This window comes from Liolophura sinensis, chromosome 5 (genome assembly GCF_032854445.1).
Source record: "Liolophura sinensis isolate JHLJ2023 chromosome 5, CUHK_Ljap_v2, whole genome shotgun sequence".
Taxonomy (NCBI): domain Eukaryota; kingdom Metazoa; phylum Mollusca; class Polyplacophora; order Chitonida; family Chitonidae; genus Liolophura; species Liolophura sinensis.
This window is the reverse complement of record NC_088299.1, coordinates 8,678,741-8,703,042: the sequence shown is the minus strand read 5'-3', so window position 1 is coordinate 8,703,042 and position 24,302 is coordinate 8,678,741. Positions and strand designations below refer to the sequence as shown.

Genomic DNA, 24,302 nt, shown 5'->3' with positions numbered 1-24,302 from the left:
AGTGACCTATTTTCGTACATTTGTCCAATCGCTTGGGGCGTGCCTGTTGCACTTCATTTCTGCCATATTTCTTTGCCCCGAAGACGACAGAATATTTACGGCACTCAGAGAAGATGAAACGCCGTCCGAAACCTTGAAAATATCGACGGAATCGCAGTCCATTTTATTTAGAATGGTTTGGTGGACATCCAGAATTGTTCGGGAAAGAAAACCAAACGTCTGACATTGGACAAATCTAGTTACCGAAGTGGCGACATTTCAGTTACCTTAGCATGGCCCATACTAAACGAGCATGGAAACTCCGTAAGTGTTATAGCTTCGCTTAAAAAGGTTGCGTGTTTTCAAACAGTTCAGTACCATCCTAAGTCGTTCGTTTGTAGTATTAATCCTAGTTATATTTATCATCAGTAAATCGGGGTCAAAGAATGTAAGACTTGCTAATTATTCGTCTGATGTCATGGGTTTTTTTGTCAGTGCATCTGTCATAAATCTCAGAAATGATCTCAAGCTTTGATATGTGCGGCTAAAAGTTCAGTGACAGTGTCATTTTTAGTATTGGTTTCAGGCCTGGATGAATAAAAGGCCAGTACTGATAATAGAGTTGTTCACTTCTTAATGCACCCACACTGATCACAACAGTCTGCTTTTCAAACGATATTTTGTGGTTGGTGAAGCATGAACCATACCATATTATGATTTATAGTCATATAGCGAAATCATCTGCATTCTGACAGTTCATAGATGTCCTTTTCTGTTCAGTCATTGACCCGTGTCACATTCAGGTAACCCTGTCATTGTCAGCATCATTTTCCTCATGTGATATTAAGAATATTGAGTTGTATGCTTGGAAGTGCATGTCAGATCAGGGCTTTTTACTTTCAGTAGTTGAGACTGTGTACATTTGGGCACTAGCAGATGACTAGGTGAATGACACCACGTAACGTATAGGGAAATGGGCAATAAATGGGCGATACCCTGAGAACATTATTACATCATTATTTAAATAATACTTTCACTAATTTGTGCGTGGAAATCTTGTAGGCACAAATAAGAGGGCAAGTGCAATGATGTCAAATACCAAACCAAATCTTTTAGCAAGCCATTTGATCATTGATCAACTCTGTCATAGTAGGAAGTTTGAACTGCTTAACTTTTGGAAGTTGTGTCCATTTGTGATGTTCAAGGACCTCTTCCATTAAGACACCTTTGCCAGTGGTTTACATTGAGGTGTGATAAGTAAAATGCCTTGCACCTCCACCTCAGTTAAAAGCACCCTCTATCTCCGTCCCAAAGGCCATTCAACACTGTGAAAAAGTTGTTTCAATTCCTGCTGTTATATATTTAAGTTATGTTCCCATGGCAATATGCAAAACAAGCTGTAGGTATTAGGACATTTGTGGAAATATTCAGTAACTGGTGTCAGACTAAAAAATGTCTAAAGTTTGAAAAAAAAATTTGTTTTTCTCAAACACATTGCTTTTCCACAGGAACTGGCCAGAATGTTGTCAGGTGGACAAAGAAGTGCTTGATTATAAATATGTTCATAATGTTCATACAAGAAAATGGAGAAACAGACTAAAATTGTGACGGCAATTTCAGATATTTATTCATTTGTTACAGAGGAATTTGTGGCCCATGGCTCCAATGTGAACTGCTTGGCTTTAGGTCACAAGTCCGGCCGGGTTCTTGCATCTGGAGGGGAAGACCGCAAAGTCAACCTATGGGCTGTTGGCAAGCCAAACTGTATCATGGTGAGCCTTTGTAGTCATATAAAGTCATCATTAAAAATAATTTTGTGGGGCATGATCTGACTCTGCCAAAAAGGGCTTTTTTGGGATTGTGATAAGAGATTTATATTTCTCTCTTTCATTAGCTAGAGTAAAAAATAATTCCCTAAAAATTTTAAGGCAGCCAGCCTAATGAAGTCATATAATTCTGGGCCCAGTTTCACAAGACCTCGTAAATTAGTTTCTCATATGTTTTCTTGTAAATCATGTCGCCTAATGGTACTGTAACCTGGACAACATCTTTTGCAAACAAAATCATGAAAAGTATGACTTACAAAAATTTGTTTGGTTAATTTTTTTTATCAGAATGTGCTTTAATCAGAATCTTAGTCATAAAATTGAAACTGTGTCTGCTATTAATTATCTTACCTGACTTTTTCCTGATAACAGTGCTTGCAAGGGCACACCACTCCAGTGGAAGCTGTGCGGTTTGGCCATGCAGAAGAAGTTGTGGTGGCAGGCTCCATGTCAGGAGCCCTAAAAGTTTGGGACTTGGAACAGGCAAAAAGTATGTACACTTATAACAAGGGTATGGTTCAGCTACAAATTGCTAAATGTGCTTGTGTGTAGTTTTACTTGAAGCCTTCATGGCCTGATGTTTATTGGTCTAGCACAGCACAAAGACCCAGAAGCCTCTCACCAATGCAGTTACCTTGAGTTCAAGTCCATCTAGGTTTTCTCTCCCGTCATACTTGGGAATTCTTGCAGAAACCTGCAGATGGTTGTGGGTTTCCTCCGGGCACAGCCTGCTTTCTTCCCACCATAACGCTGACTGCCTTGTTTAAGTCAAATATTCTTGAGTATGGCATAAAACACCAATCAAATAAACAATTTACTTTAGGGTTATGAGGTATTAATGTCTCTATAAAGTTACAGTATACCTCTGTGTTTAAAAGTGTACTACAGAATGATCATTAAGCAGACAAAAATGTGTTAATTTTGTAATGTTTGTCTTTCTGTCACACAGAGATACAAGGTGCTGGTTCAGTGGCATTGCAATTTCTGGTTTCACTTCGGTCAGTGATTGTAATATGCAGTTGTCAGCTCTTAGGGTCTTTTAGGTTGCGGCCATAGGTTTCCCCCGGGCTCTGCCCTGTTCCCCCCACCATAATACTGGCTGTTGCATATATGTGAAATATTCTTGAGTACGGCGTAAAACACCATTTTGGGTTGCCTCACATGAAGTGTGTTGGAGGTCTTTTGCCCTCCATCTGATATTATGGCAAAAACTAATTAAAGAGATTCTCTAGGCATAAAATTCATCATGTATAAATATTTCTTCTGAAATTTGGGACACCTGGTCTGCTCATTTTAGCCAACATATATGTAATTCTAGCAGGAATATTAAGTTTCTTTTCTTTCACATGATAAGACCATCTAATGAACAACATACTCATACGTTTACTTTTCTAATAAGGCTGGTAAAGAAATGTAGTATTCCACTTTCAAGAATACTAAGATCTGTCCTAGATTTCAGTGGAATTAGGGTATTCTTGAGTACGACACAATTTATTAATCAGTGAATCATATTTTTGTGAATTGCAGTTATGCGTACGCTGACGGGTCACAAGTCTGGAATCCGGTGTTTAGATTTCCATCCTTACGGTGACTACACTGCATCAGGTTCTTTAGATAGCAATGTTAAGGTGAGTTGGCTGAAATGGAAACCATCGAAGACGGACCATTAACCAACAATACTCTTTAATGTCTCTTTAAATAAATGATTCAGCTAGGGCTGATTCCGCACTTTAACATTTCTGAAAGGTGCCCAATTTCAACTGCTAAATTCATTTGAAAAAAGCAATAAAATCACATTTTAGATTTTGACTTTTAATTCAAAACCTGCGTTACAATAGAACCCAGTACTTTGAGGCACTTGTGCTACTGAATGAACAATAGAAGTATAAATTACAGTTTTTAGACTTAATTTAAACTTTTGAAGAATGCTCTCTCCCTTGAATGACAACCACATCTGTGCATAACAGATTGGTGGTGATTTCGTATGTGTTTTGTACGTTTCAGTTATGGGATATCAAAAGGAAAGGCTGCATATATACGTACAAAGGCCACATGAACAGAGTGAACTGTGTTAGATTTAGCCCTGATGGTAGGTGGATTGCTTCAGCAGGTGAAGATGGTGTTGTTAAGGTGAGTACAAGCTGTAATTTTACGATAATACCTAAGATTTCATCCATCACGAAGTTGGTAATTTTCTAAGCGCTCTTTTGATCTAAGTTGTTTCCAGGGTAGGATGTTATCCTACGTGGAAAATTTATGTTTCAAGACCAAAAGTAATATTTCATGACATTTATCTGCCTCTAATAATGAACTTTTATAATTTCTCAGCTCGTACCACAACTGTAGTCACAGCACTGTATAATAGTTATCCACTCATACCACAACTATAGTCACAGCACTGTAGGATAGTTATCCACTCGTACCACAACGGTACCACAGCACTGTATAATAGTTATCCACTCTTACCACAACAGTAGTCACAGCACTGTATAATAGTTATCCACTCGTACCACAACAGTAGTCACAGCACTGTATAATAGTTCTCCACTCATACCACAACTGTAGTCACAGCACTGTGTAATAGTTATCCACTCATACCACACCAGTAGTCACAGCACTGTATAATAGTTAAGCACTTGTAGCACAACAGTAGTCACAGCACTGTATAATATTTATCCACTCATACCACAACTATAGTCACAGCACTGTATAATAGTTATCCACTCGTACCACAAGAGTAGTCACAGCACTATACTAATAGTTATCCACTCACACCACAACTATAGTCACAGCACTGTGGGATAGTTATCCACTCGTACCACAACGGTACTCACAGCACTGTATAATAGTTAAGCACTTGTAGCACAACAGTAGTCACAGCACTTTATAATATTTATCCACTCATACCACAACTATAGTCACAGCACTGTATAATAGTTATCCACTCGTACCACAACGGTAGTCACAGCACTGTATAATAGTTATCCACTCATACCACAACGGTAGTCACAGCACTGTATAATAGTTCTCCACTCGTACCACAACTGTAGTCACAGCACTGTAAGATAGTTATCCACTCGTACCACGATGGTAGTCACAGCACTGTATAATAGTTGTCCACTCGTACCACAACGGTAGTCACAGCACTGTAGGATAGTTATCCACTTGTACCACAACAGTAGTCACAGCACTGTATGATAGTTATCCACTCATACCACAACTATAGTCACAGCACTGTATGATAGTTATCCATTCGTACCACAACTGTAGTCACAGCACTGTATAATAGTTCTCCACTCGTACCACAACTGTAGTAACAGCACTGTAGGATAGTTGTCCACTTGTACCACAACAGTAGTCACAGCACTGTATAATAGTTCTCCACTCGTACCACAACAGTAGTCACAGCACTGTATAATCAGTTCTCCACTCGTACCACAGAGGGATGAACCTTTGCACCAGTGCCAGAGCAAACCTTGGACATTTGCCAATCTTATGCCATTCTGGTTAGGATTATCATACATCCAAGGACAATTTGGAGATGCGCACACACACTCATTTGGAAGAACAAGCAGAAGAAAATGGGAAGCCACAGTTTCAGCTTAGCAAAACATTTTTGCTATAGGTCAAACTTGCTAAGTTTTGTGAAACCATGCCAAGGGTGTCTATGATGTTTTAACAGCCTAACATCTTTGGCTGAATCGTCGTCATATGACAAAAAATTGTGAAGTACGATGTTAAACCCCATGCACTTACTCACTCTTTGGCTGATATTATGCTGAAGAATAGCTGGTAGTATTTATACTACATGTACTTGCAGGTGCTTATGGTAGTTCCGATATCTTCGAATAAAGACACGCACGCATGATCTTGAGGCTCAAAATCTAACATTAATTGTTTAAAATTGCACTGGGAAACCAACTTATATGCTTTATATGTAACTGTCTTGACTATTACAGCTATGGGACTTGACAGCGGGTAAAATACTGACAGATCTGAAACTTCACGAAGGCCCGGTGAACGTGGTAGAGTTTCATCCTAATGAACTCTTACTGGCTTCAGGCAGCTCTGATAGGTAAGAAACACCCAATCATTTGTCAGTGTTTATGGTTGTGTTTCAAGTTTTGGTAGGAGATTTTCAGCATTAGATTGCTTTTGTTTGTGCTTGGTGGCCTTAAGTGGCAATAAGTGGAGATTTGTGCTCTTTGGTGTAATCTTACATGGAGTTGGTATGGGACCAGTTGCCTTCCACCAATGTGACCTGTCAAATGTTGACTTGTAAAACTAAAGTTTGGTTTATACTTGGCACTTTGCTTTCTTCCACCCATAATGTACTGCAAGTGAAGAAATTCTGCAAGTATGGCTCTTGAGTAAATAAGGATCAAACAAACAAGAACAATTGATCAATTCACTGTCATGTTCTGTTTTCAGAACAATAAAGTTTTGGGATCTGGAAACATTCCAAATGGTCAGTTCAACTGATGGAGACTGTACACCCATCAGGTAAGATCTTGGCACAACAAATACCAGAGTAATGAAAGTAAGTTGTCTAGCTAACATTGTTAAGGTTCACCAGTAACGTTAAGGTTTCTTCAGATTGCTAAATAGCCTAATCATTGTACACTTCTGCATGGTTTATACCTGTAACACAATACCTCAGCTATACCAGAATTAAACTTCTTGTCAATTTTACTAGAAACACAAAGCAGTGAACATTCAACTTTGTTTTCATTTGTAATACTTAAATAGTAGATGGGGCCTCCATGGCCTAGTTGGTAGGATGCTAGCTCAGCACAGTAAATCAGGGTCCTATCAGATGTTTGCTCCAACCATAATTCTGACCACCATGGTATAAGTTTAATATTCTTAAGTACATTGTTAAACACTAATCAGATAAATAAACTGATTTGTCTGCATTTTTTTTTTTTTTTTCTAGAACTATTTATTTCCATCCAGAGGGGGTATGTTTGTACAGTGGGGCCACAAACATGTTGAAGGTTCACAGCTGGGAACCAGCCATGTGTCATGACTCTCAGGCCATGGGCTGGGGCGATGTCAGTGATATAGCCATGGCACAGGACCAAGTGGTAAGCAGTGTCTGATGAGTGTTGTGATGTCTGTAGGATATTGACACTTCTGATGACTGGGAACCAGCCATGTGTCAAGGCTCTCAGGCCATGGGCTGGGGCGATGTCAGTGATATAGCTATGGCACAGGACCAATTGGTAAGCTGTATCGTGGTGTCAACTCAGTTTCATTGAGCACCTTGAGTACTCTGGTAGAGAAAAAGGTTTTGATAAGTTATCATTGATCCAAGTAGTTTAGAAGTTTATAGTAATCAAATCTAGGTCAATCTGTATTGTGTTGTAGACACTTTACACAGAAATTGTACTTCAAAATGCCATGTTTATGTTATTGTGTTGTTGTTTTTTTCTTTGCAGATTGGAGCCTCTTTTTTTGGGTCCAACATTTCCACATATGTTGTAGATGCACAGGTAATGATTCAAAAAAAAAAAGGAGGAAAGAGTTGGCTAAAGCAGTGAGGCCTATGTGTGTTCATGTAGAGAAGGGAAAAGGAGAGAGGAGGGTTTCTATTTGCACTCCTGTTATATGTTCATGTAAACTTTCAAAAATATCAAATAAATTGTTTTATTATTTTTTGTGCAGACATGTGTTCATTGGAAGATTATAAATTTGTCCTCCATGGTGTACATAGCTGTATAACTCACATCTCTATTGTGGTATGTTAAGCACTGATCCGGTGTAAAAAATAAAAAAGAAGGCTTTGTCTAGCACAATAGATGCATCCGAAACTTTCTAACATGTAGTGATGTGTTCCTTTCAGAGGTTACAGCCACTAGGAGGGATTCCTGTTCCACAGAGAGATGCCAGTAAACCAAATGACAACCTGAGTTCTTTGAGGTAACTGAACGCCGGTAGATCTTAGGGTGATATTTTCATAAAAATTTGCTGGTAGGTCATGCTATGAGTGTAGGCTAGATGGTTAAACAATGGCCTGTGCCTGTTCCACTGCTGTGACGAGTCAATTCCAAACCGAGCTGACTAGTGTATTGTAATACGTTAGCAGTTTGTTCACAAAACATCTTCACAAAGACAAAATTGAAAAGCAAACAGTAGGCCCCAATTTCATTAGGAGGGAATGACCTCGCTATTGCTCTGCACAGTCTGCCTAGATGAGGTAATCGCTTGCCTACTGTTATGCACATTTTAGAGACGGAGAAAAAAGACTAACATGAAGTACATGTCAAATGAAAGACCATTTAACACTGTCTAGGACAATTTGATTTAATTTTTTTTTTTAAAAGAGTTTTTTCAGTTGAGTTAAATGCATTTTTCTTTCTGACCATATTGTGACCAATGTCACACCAGGTTTGCACCATTAAAGACACAGATTTGTGGACTTTTTAAAATTTATATGCACATTCAGCTACAAAAGCATTCTCCGAATGAACTTTAAAACAAGTAAACATGGTCCTTACATCACTGATGCCTGCTGGTTCTCAACAGACCACCAGAGAGTCAAGTTTGTCAAATGCATTTTGCTCAGTTGTGAAACTTTTTTTCTTGGTGTTCAACAGCATGTGTTAAATTCTATCCACTGGTAGTGTTTTTTTTAAAAAAAACTCATGAAACCAATGAAAAATCTAGTAACTTAGTATGTTTTGTTTTACAGTAGCCACAGAAGGAGTTTCCATGCCGACCGTCCACCAACTCAGTCGTCCAGACAAAGCAGGTGTGCTGTTTAATAAGATATTTCCCACTGTGTGAATCAAAATGTACATCACCAGGATTCTGCAGTAGTACTTCCCAAGACAAATGAAAATAGAACAAACTCTGTTTTGTATGATTTGTAGAACTGAACTGAGATTTGTGAAGTGTTCAACTCTTTCAGATTTGGTCGAATTCTGCATGGTCGTGGGGTTCCTTAGGACTTTGTCCGGTTTCCTCCCACCATAATGCTGGTGGCTGTCATATGTAATATTCTTAAACAGCAGAAATCTCCAATCAACAAAAGAGATAAACTCTGAAAGTTAGTACTACAGATACATGTAGCACTGTGTGAATAGGGCTAGATTGATGAAGCTTAGCCTTGTTAAGCATTCCAAATTCTTGAGATATTTGCTGGGACTGGTACTCAAGCTGACTCTTGTGGTTTCATGTTATCACCAGCAATAGGTTTCTGGTAAATGCACTTACATATATTAAGGTGATCGGTTACGGTTTTAATTGAAATCACAGTATTTATTAAAACTACACACGGTTTTCAGCATTCCCAAAGAAAATGTTGAGGAGCCTTTTCAACAACCTGACGAAGTTCCCGATGATCAACAGTCGGTAGCTGACATTAAAAACCCTGATGATTACCAAGAGCATTTTCATCAGAACTCCAGAATGGGTGAGAACCTCAGGGTTTTGTTTGGCTCAGCTTGAATGTTGTATATGTACAATGTGGTCCTCCACTCTTTGCATGATGTGGGGTTTGTAGTGTGCTTTGAGCCTGCTAGAGAATGGGAAGTGGCTAGATGTTGTGCAGGAATGAAAATTTTAAAAGTGAGTCCTTGCTTCTAGATTTAAACTGTATTTGCTTAACCTTTCAACTCTGCATTGGTGGTACTTGTGCGGACTAGCTGCATAATTGATTTAGTTATAAAGTACTTAATTTGGGAACCAAGAAGAGTCATTTTAATATTGATACAAACTGGATGTGGAAAAAAGGTTAAGAAAATAAGGTGTGGATAAGTCTTACATGTGTAGAGTATTAAAGGAAGTAAAACAGAGTCCTGTACTTCACTTTAAGTTTGGCCTGTAAAAATGCACTTTCAGAAACACATGAAGGCCTTACAGTGATACTAGATGATACCAACTCTCAAAGTTTTCTGATAAGCAATTGATCCCCCCCCCCCCCCCCGCCACAATCCTCACCTCCATAATTAGCTTTACGTCGATGAAACAGTCATAATGCTACAAAATGTGTCACTTGAAATACTTTAGGTGAAATACAGTACATGGAAAGACAGCTGTTTTGAATAACTTAACGTTATTGCTTGAAAGTGAGAACAGACAGTACATTTCTGTATGCATACTAAATATTGGAAACTTCTATACACTGAGCTTGCCATTGTTTATGCTTTGATCTGTAAACTGGTGATTGGGTGGGCAAATGTTACAGGACTCGAGGGCATGTTAGTGTATTGTAGCATTGGTATGAAGTTGCATCTCCTCTAGGTATATAATAGAAGGAAGACTGGGTAAGGTTGATGCACTGGAGTTTCAGACCCATTGCATGCTAATCCGTCATGCATGTATCTTGTTACATTGAATTTAAACCAATTCTTCAGAATGTTGTCAAAGTCCAGTAGGAAAATTTAACCAGCAATGAATTTTATGTACAGCTAAAAGTAAATAGAAACAGGTCTTATATATGTCTTTGCTCCCATATACCACAGACTAACTATTTGTATATAAATTTTATGTTAGCTGATATCAGTGTGATCTAAATCTGATGCATAAATGAGCAGTACAAGAAGTCCGTTACCAAGAAGTATGCAACTTCCCTATAGCTAGTCTTTACACTTTACTTCCATCTCTGACACATTATGTGACGTATCTGCCCAGCCATGTACTTTTTTTTTTCCTCTCTATTGTGCAGTGATCGTTTGAGAAACGGCTGATACATGGCGGGATCCAAACGCAGGTTATGTTGAAATAGGCTTCAAAAAAATTACGACTACGGAGAGTGTTTTAAAGGACAACAATGTCTTTGATAGTAATTGTTTTAGAGTTGCTTGGAAACATAAAAATAATCAATGGGTTTATAACTGCGTAGCAACAATGATTATCAAAATCGTAGTTTTTAAATACAGAGTTTCTGTTTCATAGTGTGGCCAGTCCTTGTAGAAGCCGTTTACAATTAGATTTCCCATGATTCAGTTCACAATTTTTACCCAAGAGGTTGGCATATTTCTACACTAGGTGGCCAGAGCTTCTACAGATGACAATAGAGAAGTAACATACTTCTAGGTAATGGAAATCTGGTAGTACAAATTGTTATTAGGAAAATGTTTCCCACAAGAACATTATACGGACAATCTTCGATTGAAGGGCAAGCAAACCATTTGTAAGATTTAAATTTCACATATTTCAGTCAAGTTTTCTAGTCTCAGCAAAGAGAATTTATCTCAGTGGTAGACTGTTGTATGTAGGAATATAAAATTTCCTTGTGTTAAGGTTTAGTTACACACATTAAGGTGTTTCATAGTTTCACAATTTTTTTGGTGAGGGCTGGCAAATCTCAAGTGAATACTGGGGATAAAAATTAGGTAGGACTTTGTCATGTTCATGGGCCTAACAAAATTGATTTTTTGTAACTTTACTTTGTGTTGTAAAGTGGGCTGAGTTCTAACAATGCAGTCTGAATTCATGAGGGAAGTCAAGATACATGGATCTTGTATCCATGATTGTCAGTCATGTATGTCAGACAGTTAGATGTATATAAACTAAACGGATTGCCTACACATTCAGACATAACTTTTTTTAAAATGTAAAATCTGAAGTGTTTGAAAGTTTATGAGATTGTAACCGTCTGATGAACAAAGATATCCACAGATTCCCTTAATACCAAAATTTCAGACTGTGAGAACATTGTTCCTTTTCGTATTTATCCCATATTTAGGGCTCGACAAGTCGCTCCATTATGTTACATATATCAAGTTTTAGTTAGGACTGTTGCGCATTTAGGATATATGTTTTAAGTGTTAGGCTTAGAAATGTCATTTTGGAGTCCCCGTGGCTCATTTGGTTAGTTGGATGTCATAATCAGGTACTGATTTGTGAGCATATATTTTTAAAATATTTCTGTGAGCCAAGTGGAATAATTTGAAGAATAGAAATCATTCCTTTGACTCTCCTGACAGCAGGTATCAGTTCAACCACCCAAGGCTGTTAGCAGTTAAGGCAACCAGTGTGAAGGAATTTAGGCAACCACACTGATTAACTGTGACAAAGGGATGTGTAGAATTTCTTGTAAGGTTTACTATTTTTGAATCTTTGCAATTTATTCTTGTGCATTTGGACACTAACAAAGTAAACTGCAATACACCCCCTAGATACCTGGCGTTAAGGGGAGGTAAACCCTTCCTAAGGGAAGTAACCAATGTATTACAAAAGTGTGGAATATTTATGTGTAGGTATTCACTACACTTGTGTAGATTTAAAGTTTACCTGTTGGGAAAATAAGGCAACTGTTGAATCAGAATTTACAGCTTCAAGTTACTTCACCAAATGTAAAAAGATCTTTTCAATCTCTTTTTAAATGATCATTGATGTCTTATGATTCAAAATTAGGGTGCTTGTTAAAGGTATTCCAGAACTTCTAACACTCTCCTGGGATTTGGAATACGGTTTTTGGTTTTGAATGTCATTTTTGTGTGTTGTTACATGTACAGCTACAGATATGTATGGCCTTGACTTTCCTGCGGTGTTATTATATCCAAGACCCTCAGAATCGAGAATTAATCTGCTCCATTTCTAACTTGTGGTTGTGGCTGTGATGTTATGTCAGAACTAAACGGTCTCTCTTTGCTTTACCACTATTCTCAGCTGTTTCACTCCTGGCTCTTTTTCAAGGTTGGACACAGGGTCTTGTATGCACAGCTCCAGTATCTTCCTGAATAACACTTCCTAAATATTGAATAAACCAAATTTTACACAAGAAATAGTCAAATGAAGTTTTTGCGCTTTCAAGCCAATTAAGTTAAAGAATCCCTTGAAATGTGAGGGTTACAAATTTTCAAGCTTCATTTGGCATATTTCCTTTTAAGAATACATACTTTTTTCACGTCATTTGATTAATTCGTTTTTAAAAAGTCAAACAATGGACCATACAAAATTCCCAAAATCCAGTGCTAGCTCTTGGAAAATGGTGATGTTTTCCCCTGTAAATATAATGTAAATGCCATGGGCGTCTGGGCAGAGCAGTGCTTCTTTATGTGCCGTTCTCCGTACTCTGTGGCTATTTAAATATAACTCTTGTTGCAGTTGTTGTTGAACAAGGTTAAATAGTTAGACCAAGTGTTAGAAATCTCACCTGTTAAACAATCAGTGTTTTTTAACCACTTTCTTCACATCTTTCTCTTCTTTTCTTTCAGCTCGAAAACCAGGTAAACACTGTTCAGTATCTCTGTTGTTCATACATATCAAGCAAACTTCAAATATGTTTTTTGCTGATGTCAGCTGATCTCTGGGAAGCATGATTTGTATTGAAATTCCATTGGTCTCCCCTTGAGTCTTATTTTGAAACCCAGCAACCATGTTTTAAGAAACGTTGAAACTAGATTCGTAAGGTAATATTTTGTTTTTATGTTGTTGTGTCTAGTGGTTTTTTAGTGTCAGTTTTGTGTTGCACCATGCGTAGTGAAGGGTTAATTTCTGTTTAGTTTGTAACTGACAGAGAATGGTGTAGTTTCGTCTTTATGCTAGATGGTTTTGCCTGTCTGGTCTGGCATTACATGTACATAACCTATTACATTATGATTATTTATCTGTGGTGACCGTTGGTAGATGAGAGCCTCATCTAAAGCGTGCCATTGAATCGTTGGTTTACCCTGGTATTCTTCTTTTCAGTTCGTAGGAAAACCAAAACTCGCCAGAGTTTTTCTCGCAATGGTAAAGCTAAAACCTGTGGCCTATACTTATCTACTGGCCTGATCACTTCAAGGGTGCTCGGTGTCCTCTGACCTCTCTGGTATTCATACTCTTTAGGGGCCATTCGTAAATGACAGACTGTATTCTGTAATGGATGGGTGGTCCCTTCAAATACTGTTACCATCTAGTGGAAAGAGCCTATTAAACGATATAATAATTACTAGACTTGGCTGGATAATTGTCATTAGACTTGTAAAATACCAGACAGTCTGGTGCACCTGGATGGCAGTGAAAGGCCTTGTAATGCAGTAAGTTTACTGAAATACTGTAAAACATCTGTGGGACTTGGAAACTCATTACACGATGTTTTCATTATTGTTAAAAGCATTTTGCGCAGGACTGATTTGGCAGTACATTAAAGGAGAAGAAAACATAAAAATGTAGCCAAAATTAGATGAAAGAGCGTCAAAACTTATTTGCAAATATGTTCTTTAATATTTTTTTTAATTTTATTTTCAAGAGAAAATGCTACTTGAAAATGTATTTGTATGGTCAGCATGTGTATGGTATTCAGCATGGTATTCGGGACCAACTTTTGGTATTTATCGTTGTTGCATAATAATGTTTTAAATAAGGATGTGATGTGTGTCTCATAAATTTATTTGAATGTAAATTTGTTTTTTATATCGAAACATACGCATTTAACCTAAATTATGATAATATTTATGAACATATTGAAAATATAAATATGATCCAAATTGAGGTTTAATACATTTGTTAGCTGAAAAGAACAAATTCCAGAGCAAAAATATCTATTAAACCTGTGTTACATCCTCATTTATGACATTACACAAAGACTATAAATACCAAAAGGTGGTCCCAATTACCCACCATACAAAAATTATTCTCAGGTGTCTTTTTCTCCACAAGGAAAAATTGGAAAAAATATTGAAGACCACATTTAGGATTAAGTTTTCGCATTCTTTCATCTGAATATGTCATTTTTATATTTTCTCCACCTTTGATCTAAAATCATTGGCGTTGTTGCCCTTGAATGCTGTTTGTGAAACTACATGTGTTCTGAACCATTTCCTGCTCTTTTGGACTGTATTGAACCTTAGTGAATCCGACCAAAAGCTAAACTACGTGTACCTCACTGGATACCTGGTATTTTACGATGCCTGTCTTAAAAAAAATCACATGGACATATATAATGTGTATCAAGTATACATGTACAAGGCTTGTTGTAATTAAACTGCCAGCTTTGCTCATATCTGATATAACAGTGTTATCTTCCTATGATAGGGTTATCTTTCCTTGCCAAGCTATTCTCACATGCTAGAACCGTATAGTTATGAACGAGAATGTGCAATCAGTAGTGAGTAGACAGGTGGAGACAGGTATTACACAGGTGAAGACAGTATTCAGATTCTATGTCTGGGGTCTCTGATGGATAAATAAACGACGTGATCTGGGGAAAGCTGTTGCATGACAAGGGAGTCGGGGCGTGTCTTCTGTGATTTTCAAGCTGTTGGGTCATGTCGGTAAAGGTCATTTTTGAGCAAGTTACATGGATGTGAGAAACATGAAAATAGCATGAAAGACTGCTGAGTGAGAGTTGACTTCCACTTCTGCCTGATTTGTGCATGTTTTTTTTTTGGGGGGGGGGGGGGGTGGGGAGGGAGACAACTTATACTTGTGGACATTTTGCCCACTGGAGGTGTGGACATGAGGAATTGATTGTCATAGTATTTGAGGGATGGCATTGTGACTTTCATGATATGGATTCGTGCTAAGAATGTATTCATGCATATATTTGTGCAGTTTCACATGGAGTTTATACATTTGCAGAATATGAAATACCTGAAGTGTGTTGTAATTTGAAGTTTTTTTTTTGCTCTCTGTTTTTTTTGCATGTACGTTGTCAAATTATATGAACCCTTTTGAAAAACATAGTCCTTATAGCTCAGGAGGACAAGGTGTTGGTTTTATCCTAGCCTTGGGTAGGGAGTTTTCAAAGTTCCTCCCTGTCAGTGCGGTCTTGGTGACATTTTAGGTTGTCATAAGGCTTGTTGGAGATTACCTTACTCCTATATGGCACATTTATTAAAGGCCATCAAATATCATTTTTGGTGCTGAAACATACATTTTCCCAGCAGGGTATCATAATGCCTTCCAAATGAGCGTTAAAGCACTTTTCTAGAATCATTAGTATTCTTGGAATACAGTAAATTGAGCGAGTTAGTCATGGACGAAATCTTAAGTCATTTAGGGTATGTTACATGGGTTAAAACATTACATCTTATGTACACTAACTAAAATGGCAATAAGCTTGTATAACTTGTGTGATGGCTAATCACAGCACAGCATTTCTGAATTCTTGTGTGAGGATTTATCCACCATTTCCCTGTTTCTTTATAATTTACAAAACAGAATGGTGAGGATTTTACAAAGAAAACTTTCAAAATGTGATGTTAATAGGATGTAAATTGCAGCTTTCCAACATTCACTGATACTCATGTGGTATATTATTAATATTGCTATCAATACTCTTGTACTGCTTAAAACAACAATAAAATCGAGTCATGTATTTATATTTATAAGATGGGTTTTGTGCAGAGAGTATGTTGTGGAGATGCAGTATGGACGTCTTTTAGCTGGAGTGTTAGTGTGAATGGTGACAAGTAACAAGAGGGCTATCTTCTGCTATAATTTCAGCCATGTCCCCACCCAAGCGGGTGGACCCATTCCCTGCCCCTCCTGATGATGGTAAGACTAGGTGGCTAACTCGCACTAGTGCTCGCTGGTTTGATTGTTCCCTTTTTGTTTTTCTGTGTTTGTTTTATATTGACCCCCACATTTGTCACGTGAATGTTTAAAAATGATTGTGTAGAAGCATTGATCACGTCATGTATGGCTGAAATTTGTGTGCTAATTCATCGGTTGTATGTGTAGCTTGGCTCTCAATCACAGCTTCACATTCATTGCCTGCTTATTAGCATCGCATGTGCAGTTGCATTCTGACTGGAGGTTGAATCGCATGTTTCAGTCTGTCATGTTTACGATAACAGTATTTCCGAACTCAAAATTTCATGGAAGAGAAAATCCAAATCATGTAATGCAATTCATTCAGTTTGTAAAAGTAAAGTAGCTGTTTATCTTTCAATTTACAGTTGGTTTAAAGTTGTTGATTTAAAGCTAAATTTCAGTTGGTTAGCGTGCTAGCGCAGCATAATGACCCAGGAGCCAATGCGGTCGCTGTGAGTTAAAGTCCAGCACATGCTGCCTTACTCTCCAGCGGTACATTGGAAGGTCTGCCAGCAACCTGCGGATTGTCGTGGGTTTCCCCGGGGCTCTGTTCGGTTTCCTCCCACAATAATGCTGGCTGCCGTTGTATTGGTGAAATGTTCTTGAGCACGGCGTAAAACAACAATTAAATAAATAAATAAAAGTTACAGTATCCTGAAAATGACAAAAAGTAACAGCTCTGCTGCCTTTTTTTTTTTCTCTTCTTTTGGTTGACATTGATAAATTGAAATTTCACCCCAAGCAAGCTTCTTAGGATGAGACATAATTTGACAGCTTTGACATTTTTATATTCCTGTTCTTGTAAGTATGACAGGTCTGAGTGCTGAGCTCGACATACCTGCTGGACTTGTTGTCAAGCTTTGTGTACTAGTCTAATACTGCTCTGTTTAACTATTCTCTTGCTTTCATGCTTTAGTGTCATGCTTTTAAAACTTGCCTGCGAAACTTAATACGAGTGCTGATTGAATTCACTTATTACACTATGTCATGTACACGTATGCTCATTTTCCCCCTGAGACATGGCTGGGAAATGAAGTATAGTATTTCTGTTATGTCCTGTCAGAAATTAATTGATAGTTCTGTCGTATTGTAGCTGTTAATTTGCCTTACAGTTTGTTTTGTGTTTATTTCTTTCCTGTATTTAATAGTCCTCTTTGTTTTCTGTACTTTTGGTTGTTTTGACCATATTTGACTTCTTTTTCATTTACAAAGACCTTATCTTTTTTGTTGATGCTTCATTCCCAGTTGAATGTGTAAAACCTGTATATTTCTTTTATTTTACTGAATGGTTACTTTTTCTGCAAGACTGACTGATTTCAAAGAGAATTTTTACCTCTCAATTTGTACCTCAGCTGATTAAAGCTTGTGGAAGTGTTTTTTAATTTAATGATAAATATGTAATAAGTTAAAGGTTTATTTGCATGATGCAAATTTTTTCTTAATTTTGTTCTTTTTTTGTGTTTTTTTTTTTTTTACTTTCTTATTTTGGCTTCAGCATTTTGGATTGTATATATAGTGTTATGAGTTTCTGTTTCATGGAATTTATTTGAAGTTGTTTTGAAGACATGAATACTAAGAAACCAACTTGCCTCTAATATTTCAGTTTCAGATATCACAAATAAGTGCTGATAGGTAGACGGCTCTGGACTGATTATGTACGGGTGTATTGGTTTCTTGAATCTATTATTTATGTTTTTATTTTTGGTTAGAAACAGAACCAGTGAAGCTCCGACAGGGACCTGCAAGGGTACTGGTAAAGCGCTCTCCACCTCCAACACGTAGGAACCCTCCAGTTCAACGATCGCCACCACCAGTGCGCCGCTCCCCACCCCTTGTCCGCCGCTCCCCACCTCCTGCCCGCACTTCACCTCCATCAGTGCGGAGATCCTCGCCCCCAGCTGTAACGTCTCCAACAAAGCCTAGCTATCAGCCGCCCCAAGAGGATCGAGTGCCTGTTGCTGATGTGCCCTCCCAGCCAGCGCCGAGTGAGGCCCCAGGGGGCAGGGCTGTGCAGAAAGCTTCCAGAAGCGTGACCCCATCTCGCAGAGAAGCCCAGAAATTGGACCCTGTGGCTGCGGAGGACTTCCTACCAGTAAGCTAGGGACAAGCGGGTCAATTTCCCAGGCTTCTCCCATTTATAATGATGTCTTTGAACATTATTAAAGTGATGGTTTAGTAGCATTTACAAAGTTGTGAATATCAGGTGATAATCAATATGATGGAGAGCACACAAAGGGGCTTGCCTTTCAGTCAACAAGGTGCACAGGGTGCAGGTTCAAACCCAGGACTTGAACATGGAATTTGTAGATATCCATTTTCACTGACAATAAGCAATCATTGGTGTTCCTGTGGCCTTATGCACAGTTTAACGTTTGCAGAACACCACCTAATTGTGTTCCATCGAAGGTTGGTGATTTACTTCAAACACCCCGGTTTTCTCCGCCCGTATAACTGACATACAATGTCGTAAAAATGAAAATTCTTTGTATGTCAATCAAAAAGAATCAAATGAACAAACCAACTGAGTAAAATAAGTAAAATAAAATGGGCAGTACATCCTGGCTATCTGCACATTGCATGGGATGAGACGTGTGTTGGGTGAAATCCTAAGGAATAACATGATAAAATGTTTGATTGTGATTACAGAAACAGCCTGACCTGTCAGCTGCTGGATTTGAAACCTCTGCCGTCACCGAGTCAGAACTATTGGGTACCCTCATCAAGGGCCACACAGCCATGATGACTGTCATGGCCAACCGGAGTAGGAATTTGCAGATAGTCCGTGCCATGTGGACCTCTGGCAATACAAAGGTAAGCTCTAAGGAAGGAAATGTGAAAGATGGTAAAGAATTAATCTCTACCAGACAAACCTCACACCTGCATCTGAAACAGGTAAATGCAATAAACTGTTGAATTTTTAGTTTCATGGACCGAGAAATTTCCATCCTGAATAATGACATTCAGTCAACTGTAGTGACCACTCCATGTAATCATTTCTCCACTCATACCACGGCTGTAGTCACAGCACTGTATAATCAGGTCTCCACTCATACCACAGCTGTAGTCACAGCACTGTATAATCAGTTCTCCCCTTGTACCACAACTGTAGTCATAGCAATGTATAATCGGTTCTCGCCTCATACAACAGCTGTAGTCACAGCACTGTATAATCGTTTCTCCACTCATACCACAACTGTAGTCACAGCACTGTATACTCAGTTCTCCACTCATACCACAGCTGTAGTCACAGCACTGTATAATCAGTTCTCCACTCATACAATAGCTGTAGTCACTGCACTGTATACTCAGTTCTCCACTCATACCACAACTGTAGTCACAGCACTGTATAATCAGTTTTCCACTTGTACAACAACTGTAGTCACTGCACTGTATAATCAGTTCTCCACTCGTACCACAGAGGGATGAACCTTTGCACCAGTGCCAGAGCAATCCTTGGACATTTGCCAATCTTATGCCATTCTGGTTAGGATTATCATACATCCAAGGACAGTTTTCCAAGAAATATAAAAGACACATGCACCAAAGAAACTAGCAGAACTGTCATGATATCATGCATGATAAGCATGTCTGTACCACATCGGATGACCAGTCGGACAGTGAAGCACCCTCCAGACAGGTGTCTGGCAGCTTGAACATGTTACTACACATTCCCAGGAACTTCCACTGACCAATGGCTTTTCACATATTAATTGGTTAGAATTACCTTATTTCTTCTAAAATTTGGGACACCTGATCTGCTCATTTTAGCCAATATGTATGTAATTCTACCAGGAATATTAAGTTTCTTTTCTTTCACATGATTAGACCATCTAATGAACAATATACTCATATCTTTACTTTTCCAAAAAGGCTGGTAAAGAAATGTACCATTTTACTTTCAACACTACTAATATCCGTCCCAAATTTCAGAAGAATTAGGGTAAATTGGCATGATCATTGAAATGAAGCTTCAGTCAAATCAGCCAGGGAAGGATGTTCACTGTATGGCTTGGCACAGAAAGGCTAGAGCAAGGAAACAGGACTGGTTAGCTTGGTGTCCGTGGCTGGGTCATGTCCGGTGTCTTCAGGGTGATGCTTCAGTGGTGGCATGGACTTGCCACAGCATTTTTACACTGACAAATGACGCAGAAACCCAAGCATACATAGATATATACATGTTAATGACAACTAGTATCTTCATCTGTTTGAGCTTTTGTATATGTCTAGAAAGCTCTACCTCAGTGTATGTAACTTGAAGAATTCATTGACAACTGTGCATGTTCTGTTTTCCCCTGCAGACGGCAGTAGATTCAGCCTTAAGCATGAATGACCCAGCTGTGGTGGTTGATGTGCTGAATGTGCTCAATAATAAAACGTAAGTAACTCTCGGATGGGGCGGACATTGCAGGTTCAGTGAACATGTATCTGTGTACACTGGAGCTGCTGTTTAATTTGATTTATGTTTTACACCTTACACAAGAATATTTCACTTATATGACAGAAGCCAGCGTTATGGTGGGAAGAGTTCGGGGATAGACTGAGGGGAAACCCATGATCATCCACAGGTTGCTGACAGAATTTTCCCATGTACAAATGGAGAGGAAGATTTAAATTCAAAGTGGCTGCATGGGTGAGAGGCTCCTGGGTCATTGTGCAGCAATAGCATGCTACCCACTAGACCACAGAGGCCCTGAGCTGCACTTTGAATCAGCTGTGGTTTTGAATAGTGTCAGACAGCCAGTTTAGAGGCTTGATCCTTCAAAATTTTATTCTTGAAGGAAAGTAGATACATACATGTACCTGGTGATTTTTAAGCTGCTGGTCTTAGACCATTGAGATTAAGATGGCAGAAATACACTTAATGCATTTCGAAGATCGGGAAATAAGTTGTTTTCAGTGCTACGTGTCTTGTGTGCAGTGTTGTTGTCGCACCAGTACAATCAGTTCCTCGCTGTCAGTCTTAGCAAGGAGACTTATTCCTGGTGCCAGATCATAGACTTGGACATTTGCCAATTTCCTGTTGTTGTGATGGAAATTATCATACGTCCAAGAACATGGACATCATGCTGTGTTGAACAGAATATGATCGCTTGTGATTTTCTCAGCAAAACCATCGATTTTAAATTTCACTTGTTAAGCTGTCTTTGGACTGTGTCTTAAGTTAAACGTAAACTTGGTGTCCAGACCCCTGAAATGTGGTTACATTTGCTTTGTCCACAAGAGCATTAAATTGAAATTGGTGAACAGCTAGCAGCTTTTGAAAAAATGTACAATATTTTGTAAACTCTTCGTGTTGAAATAGATTTCTTACACTTTTAGAAAAATTAAGAAACATTGTTCATGTCAAGCGGTGATCGGAGAAACTTTTTTTCACAATTCTGCGGACAGTATTTAGTTGGACGAGAGCCAATATTGACTCTGTAGCCTGAATGTTGTCACCCCTAAGTGTCTATAAAAGCAATCTTGGAAGGGACAAGACTTGTTTGACCAGTCAGATTTGTTTTATGTAATTTCAGATCATTGTGGACTTTAGATCTGTGTTCCAGTTTATTGCCTCACCTGAGTGATCTGGTGGGGAGTAAATATGACAGGTGAGTAGCAAATTATGTTTTCTAAGCCAGAAAACTATGAAAATGTCACTGCTTACCACATCCCATTTGATCTAGCGACAGTTCGAGGGAAGTATCTGTGGATGTCTTTTATAGGTGATCTTTAAACTTGTTTAGGATGATTGAGGTTTAAGTCAAATTCCAGAGTGTTTGGTGTAACGATAGAATGGTTATTAATGGAGAAACCAGTCTTGGACCAGTATACAACCAGCTGTGCACTTAATTTCCTGTCCTACATGCATACAGCCAGGGCTCACATTAGTTTTGCCTGCTAGTTTTACCAGTCATAAATTTTTAGAAGGCCAAATTGCAGGTGACTTTTTTTTAATAATTGATAGTGATGACTTTAATAGAACACCTGTAATAAAATGTTCCTCAGACATATGGGAATCTAAACTAGAAATCAGGACATATCTCGTGCTTGGCCCATAATTTTATTTGTTTATTATTATTTTTTTTTTTTTTTTTGTTTTGTTTTTTAGCATGCCAGTTTTAAGTTGGCCTGCTACACCAAATTTTCGAACTGCTTTTCACCATTTGCAGACTGCCGTTTTGAGCCCTGACAATGTGTGAACAAACTGCATCTGTAGAGCTGTTCTCTGGTTCTGTGGCACATACTGTCACACTGACTTCCTGTTACAGTCATACTGTATGTGGATGTACCTTAAGTGTAGGACTGGAAGAGTTTTGAGTTTTGTCACCCGAGTTGTTAGCTGAACACAAAATGTATGATTAGTGATGCATTTGATTGTTGATGAAGGTGATGCGTACACCAAGCATTACCTTCTCTGTCAGATGCTATAGAAAGATTTTGGGTCTTTGGCAGCGCAGGCATAATTTACAACCTGTATTGTCACTCAACCCAAAGACAAATGTGTTCCTCTGGCAGGATAAGTATGATGAAACCTTTGTGTGGTCGTCCAGTTGTGCAAAGAAAAACTGGAATAGTATGTACACCAAGTTTTAGCTTCTTCAGCTTTATGATCACTGATGTGGAGTCATACCCGTAGTATTTATTTATAGTATTTATTTGAAAGATTATAAAAGCAGGCTTTTATTCAATCATTTATCACAATTGTTTTCTCAATCACCATGATTTTGTATTTTCACTGTTGTTCCCAAGGTCACAGTTGTTTTCATCTCCACAATTTCTTTCATCATCACCATTGTTTTTCAACATCATTGTTAAAATGTTTTCAATATCACCATTGTTTTTAACTTCACCTCATTCATCACCATTGTTTTAGTTATGTGGAAACAGCCCTAACATCAGTCAAGTTGATTCTGCGTAACATGGGCCCAGTGATAAAGGCTAACATGGTCACCCCTCCCAGCATAGGGGTGGACATCTCCAGGGGAAGAGAGGTATGAATAGGTGTCACAGGAAAATTGCAACAATTTTTTTTACACAAACTTCAAAACTATCATATTTATATATCTCCATGTAAAATCTCATGATTAGAGAACTTTTTCAGTCCAAAGATTTCTTTTGGGTTCATAGGAAATCCCAGTATAATTTGTTGATAGTGCAGTAAGAAAAAGGAGCTAATTGAAACAGTAACAAACTTGTGAAGCTGAGCAGAACATTGGGAACTGGACTGCTTGGGAACTAAGGAACGCTTGTCGGGTCATCTTTATTTATTCCAAAAAAAAAAATTTGTCACTCGAGCATGTATAATAGTGAGCCAGTAAAGTTCATTGGTATGACAGTTTAGCGATTCCTAGGTGAAGATCATCATATTTCTACACATGTTTATATAGTTACCAATGTAGGTAACGAAAAGAAAATGACAAATAAAGTAACAATAATGAGAAGGAACATTGTGCCATTGGGCCCAGATCTACTTTCTGTGTTGGGAAGTAACATTAAAGTTCAAAAGTTTTTTCTAATTTCGCCTGCTGTGTCATTTTAAGAGCATTGCCAGTTATCTTCTCCTTTTAAACTTATTTCATTACACTTGTCATCCTGTTTTCTTCTATTTCCTTGCAGACATCGCAAATGTAACAGCTGTTATACCCACCTGTCGTCTGTCAGAGGAACGCTGGAGAAGAGGCCGAACTTACAGGGCAAACTGGGCAACCTGTACAGGGAAGTACAGATACTGATATCCACACTGGAGTAGTGATGCTCTTAACACAGGGGAACCCATCTGCTCTTCATTGGCCAGTGTTTTTCTGTTTGTTTCATCACGATTGCTTACAATCAAGAGAATAAAAGCCACCAAGGGAAGTAACCCAACAGGACGGTGATGGCATCCTCATTAGGAGTTAGGGGCCTTGGCAGCTTTGATGATTGTTACATTGAACTGCATTGTTCCAGGCATTGCAGTTTGCACATCATATCACGGCCCTCAGAACAGGACAGAACAGAACACCAGTTTGCAGAAGCAGATTCAGTGTTCAAAAAGAAGCTGTC

At 38.4% G+C, this 24,302-nt stretch overlaps 1 protein-coding gene across 1 annotated transcript; it reads left to right on the top strand.

Annotated features, from left to right (window-relative positions):
• The first annotated feature begins 90 nt into the window (after nucleotides 1-90).
• Nucleotides 91-24,302, top strand: LOC135465554 (katanin p80 WD40 repeat-containing subunit B1-like). Its single transcript, XM_064742796.1, is given in 21 exon segments — nucleotides 91-303; nucleotides 1,621-1,751; nucleotides 2,178-2,295; nucleotides 3,333-3,433; nucleotides 3,810-3,935; nucleotides 5,765-5,880; nucleotides 6,237-6,308; nucleotides 6,742-6,892; nucleotides 7,247-7,300; nucleotides 7,651-7,727; nucleotides 8,500-8,559; nucleotides 9,095-9,222; nucleotides 12,974-12,985; nucleotides 13,449-13,490; nucleotides 17,987-18,369; nucleotides 18,924-19,088; nucleotides 20,576-20,652; nucleotides 21,794-21,868; nucleotides 23,134-23,242; nucleotides 23,244-23,251; nucleotides 23,877-24,302. Coding segments are annotated over 21 exon segments (2,169 nt in total). The 5' UTR covers nucleotides 91-272; the 3' UTR covers nucleotides 24,010-24,302.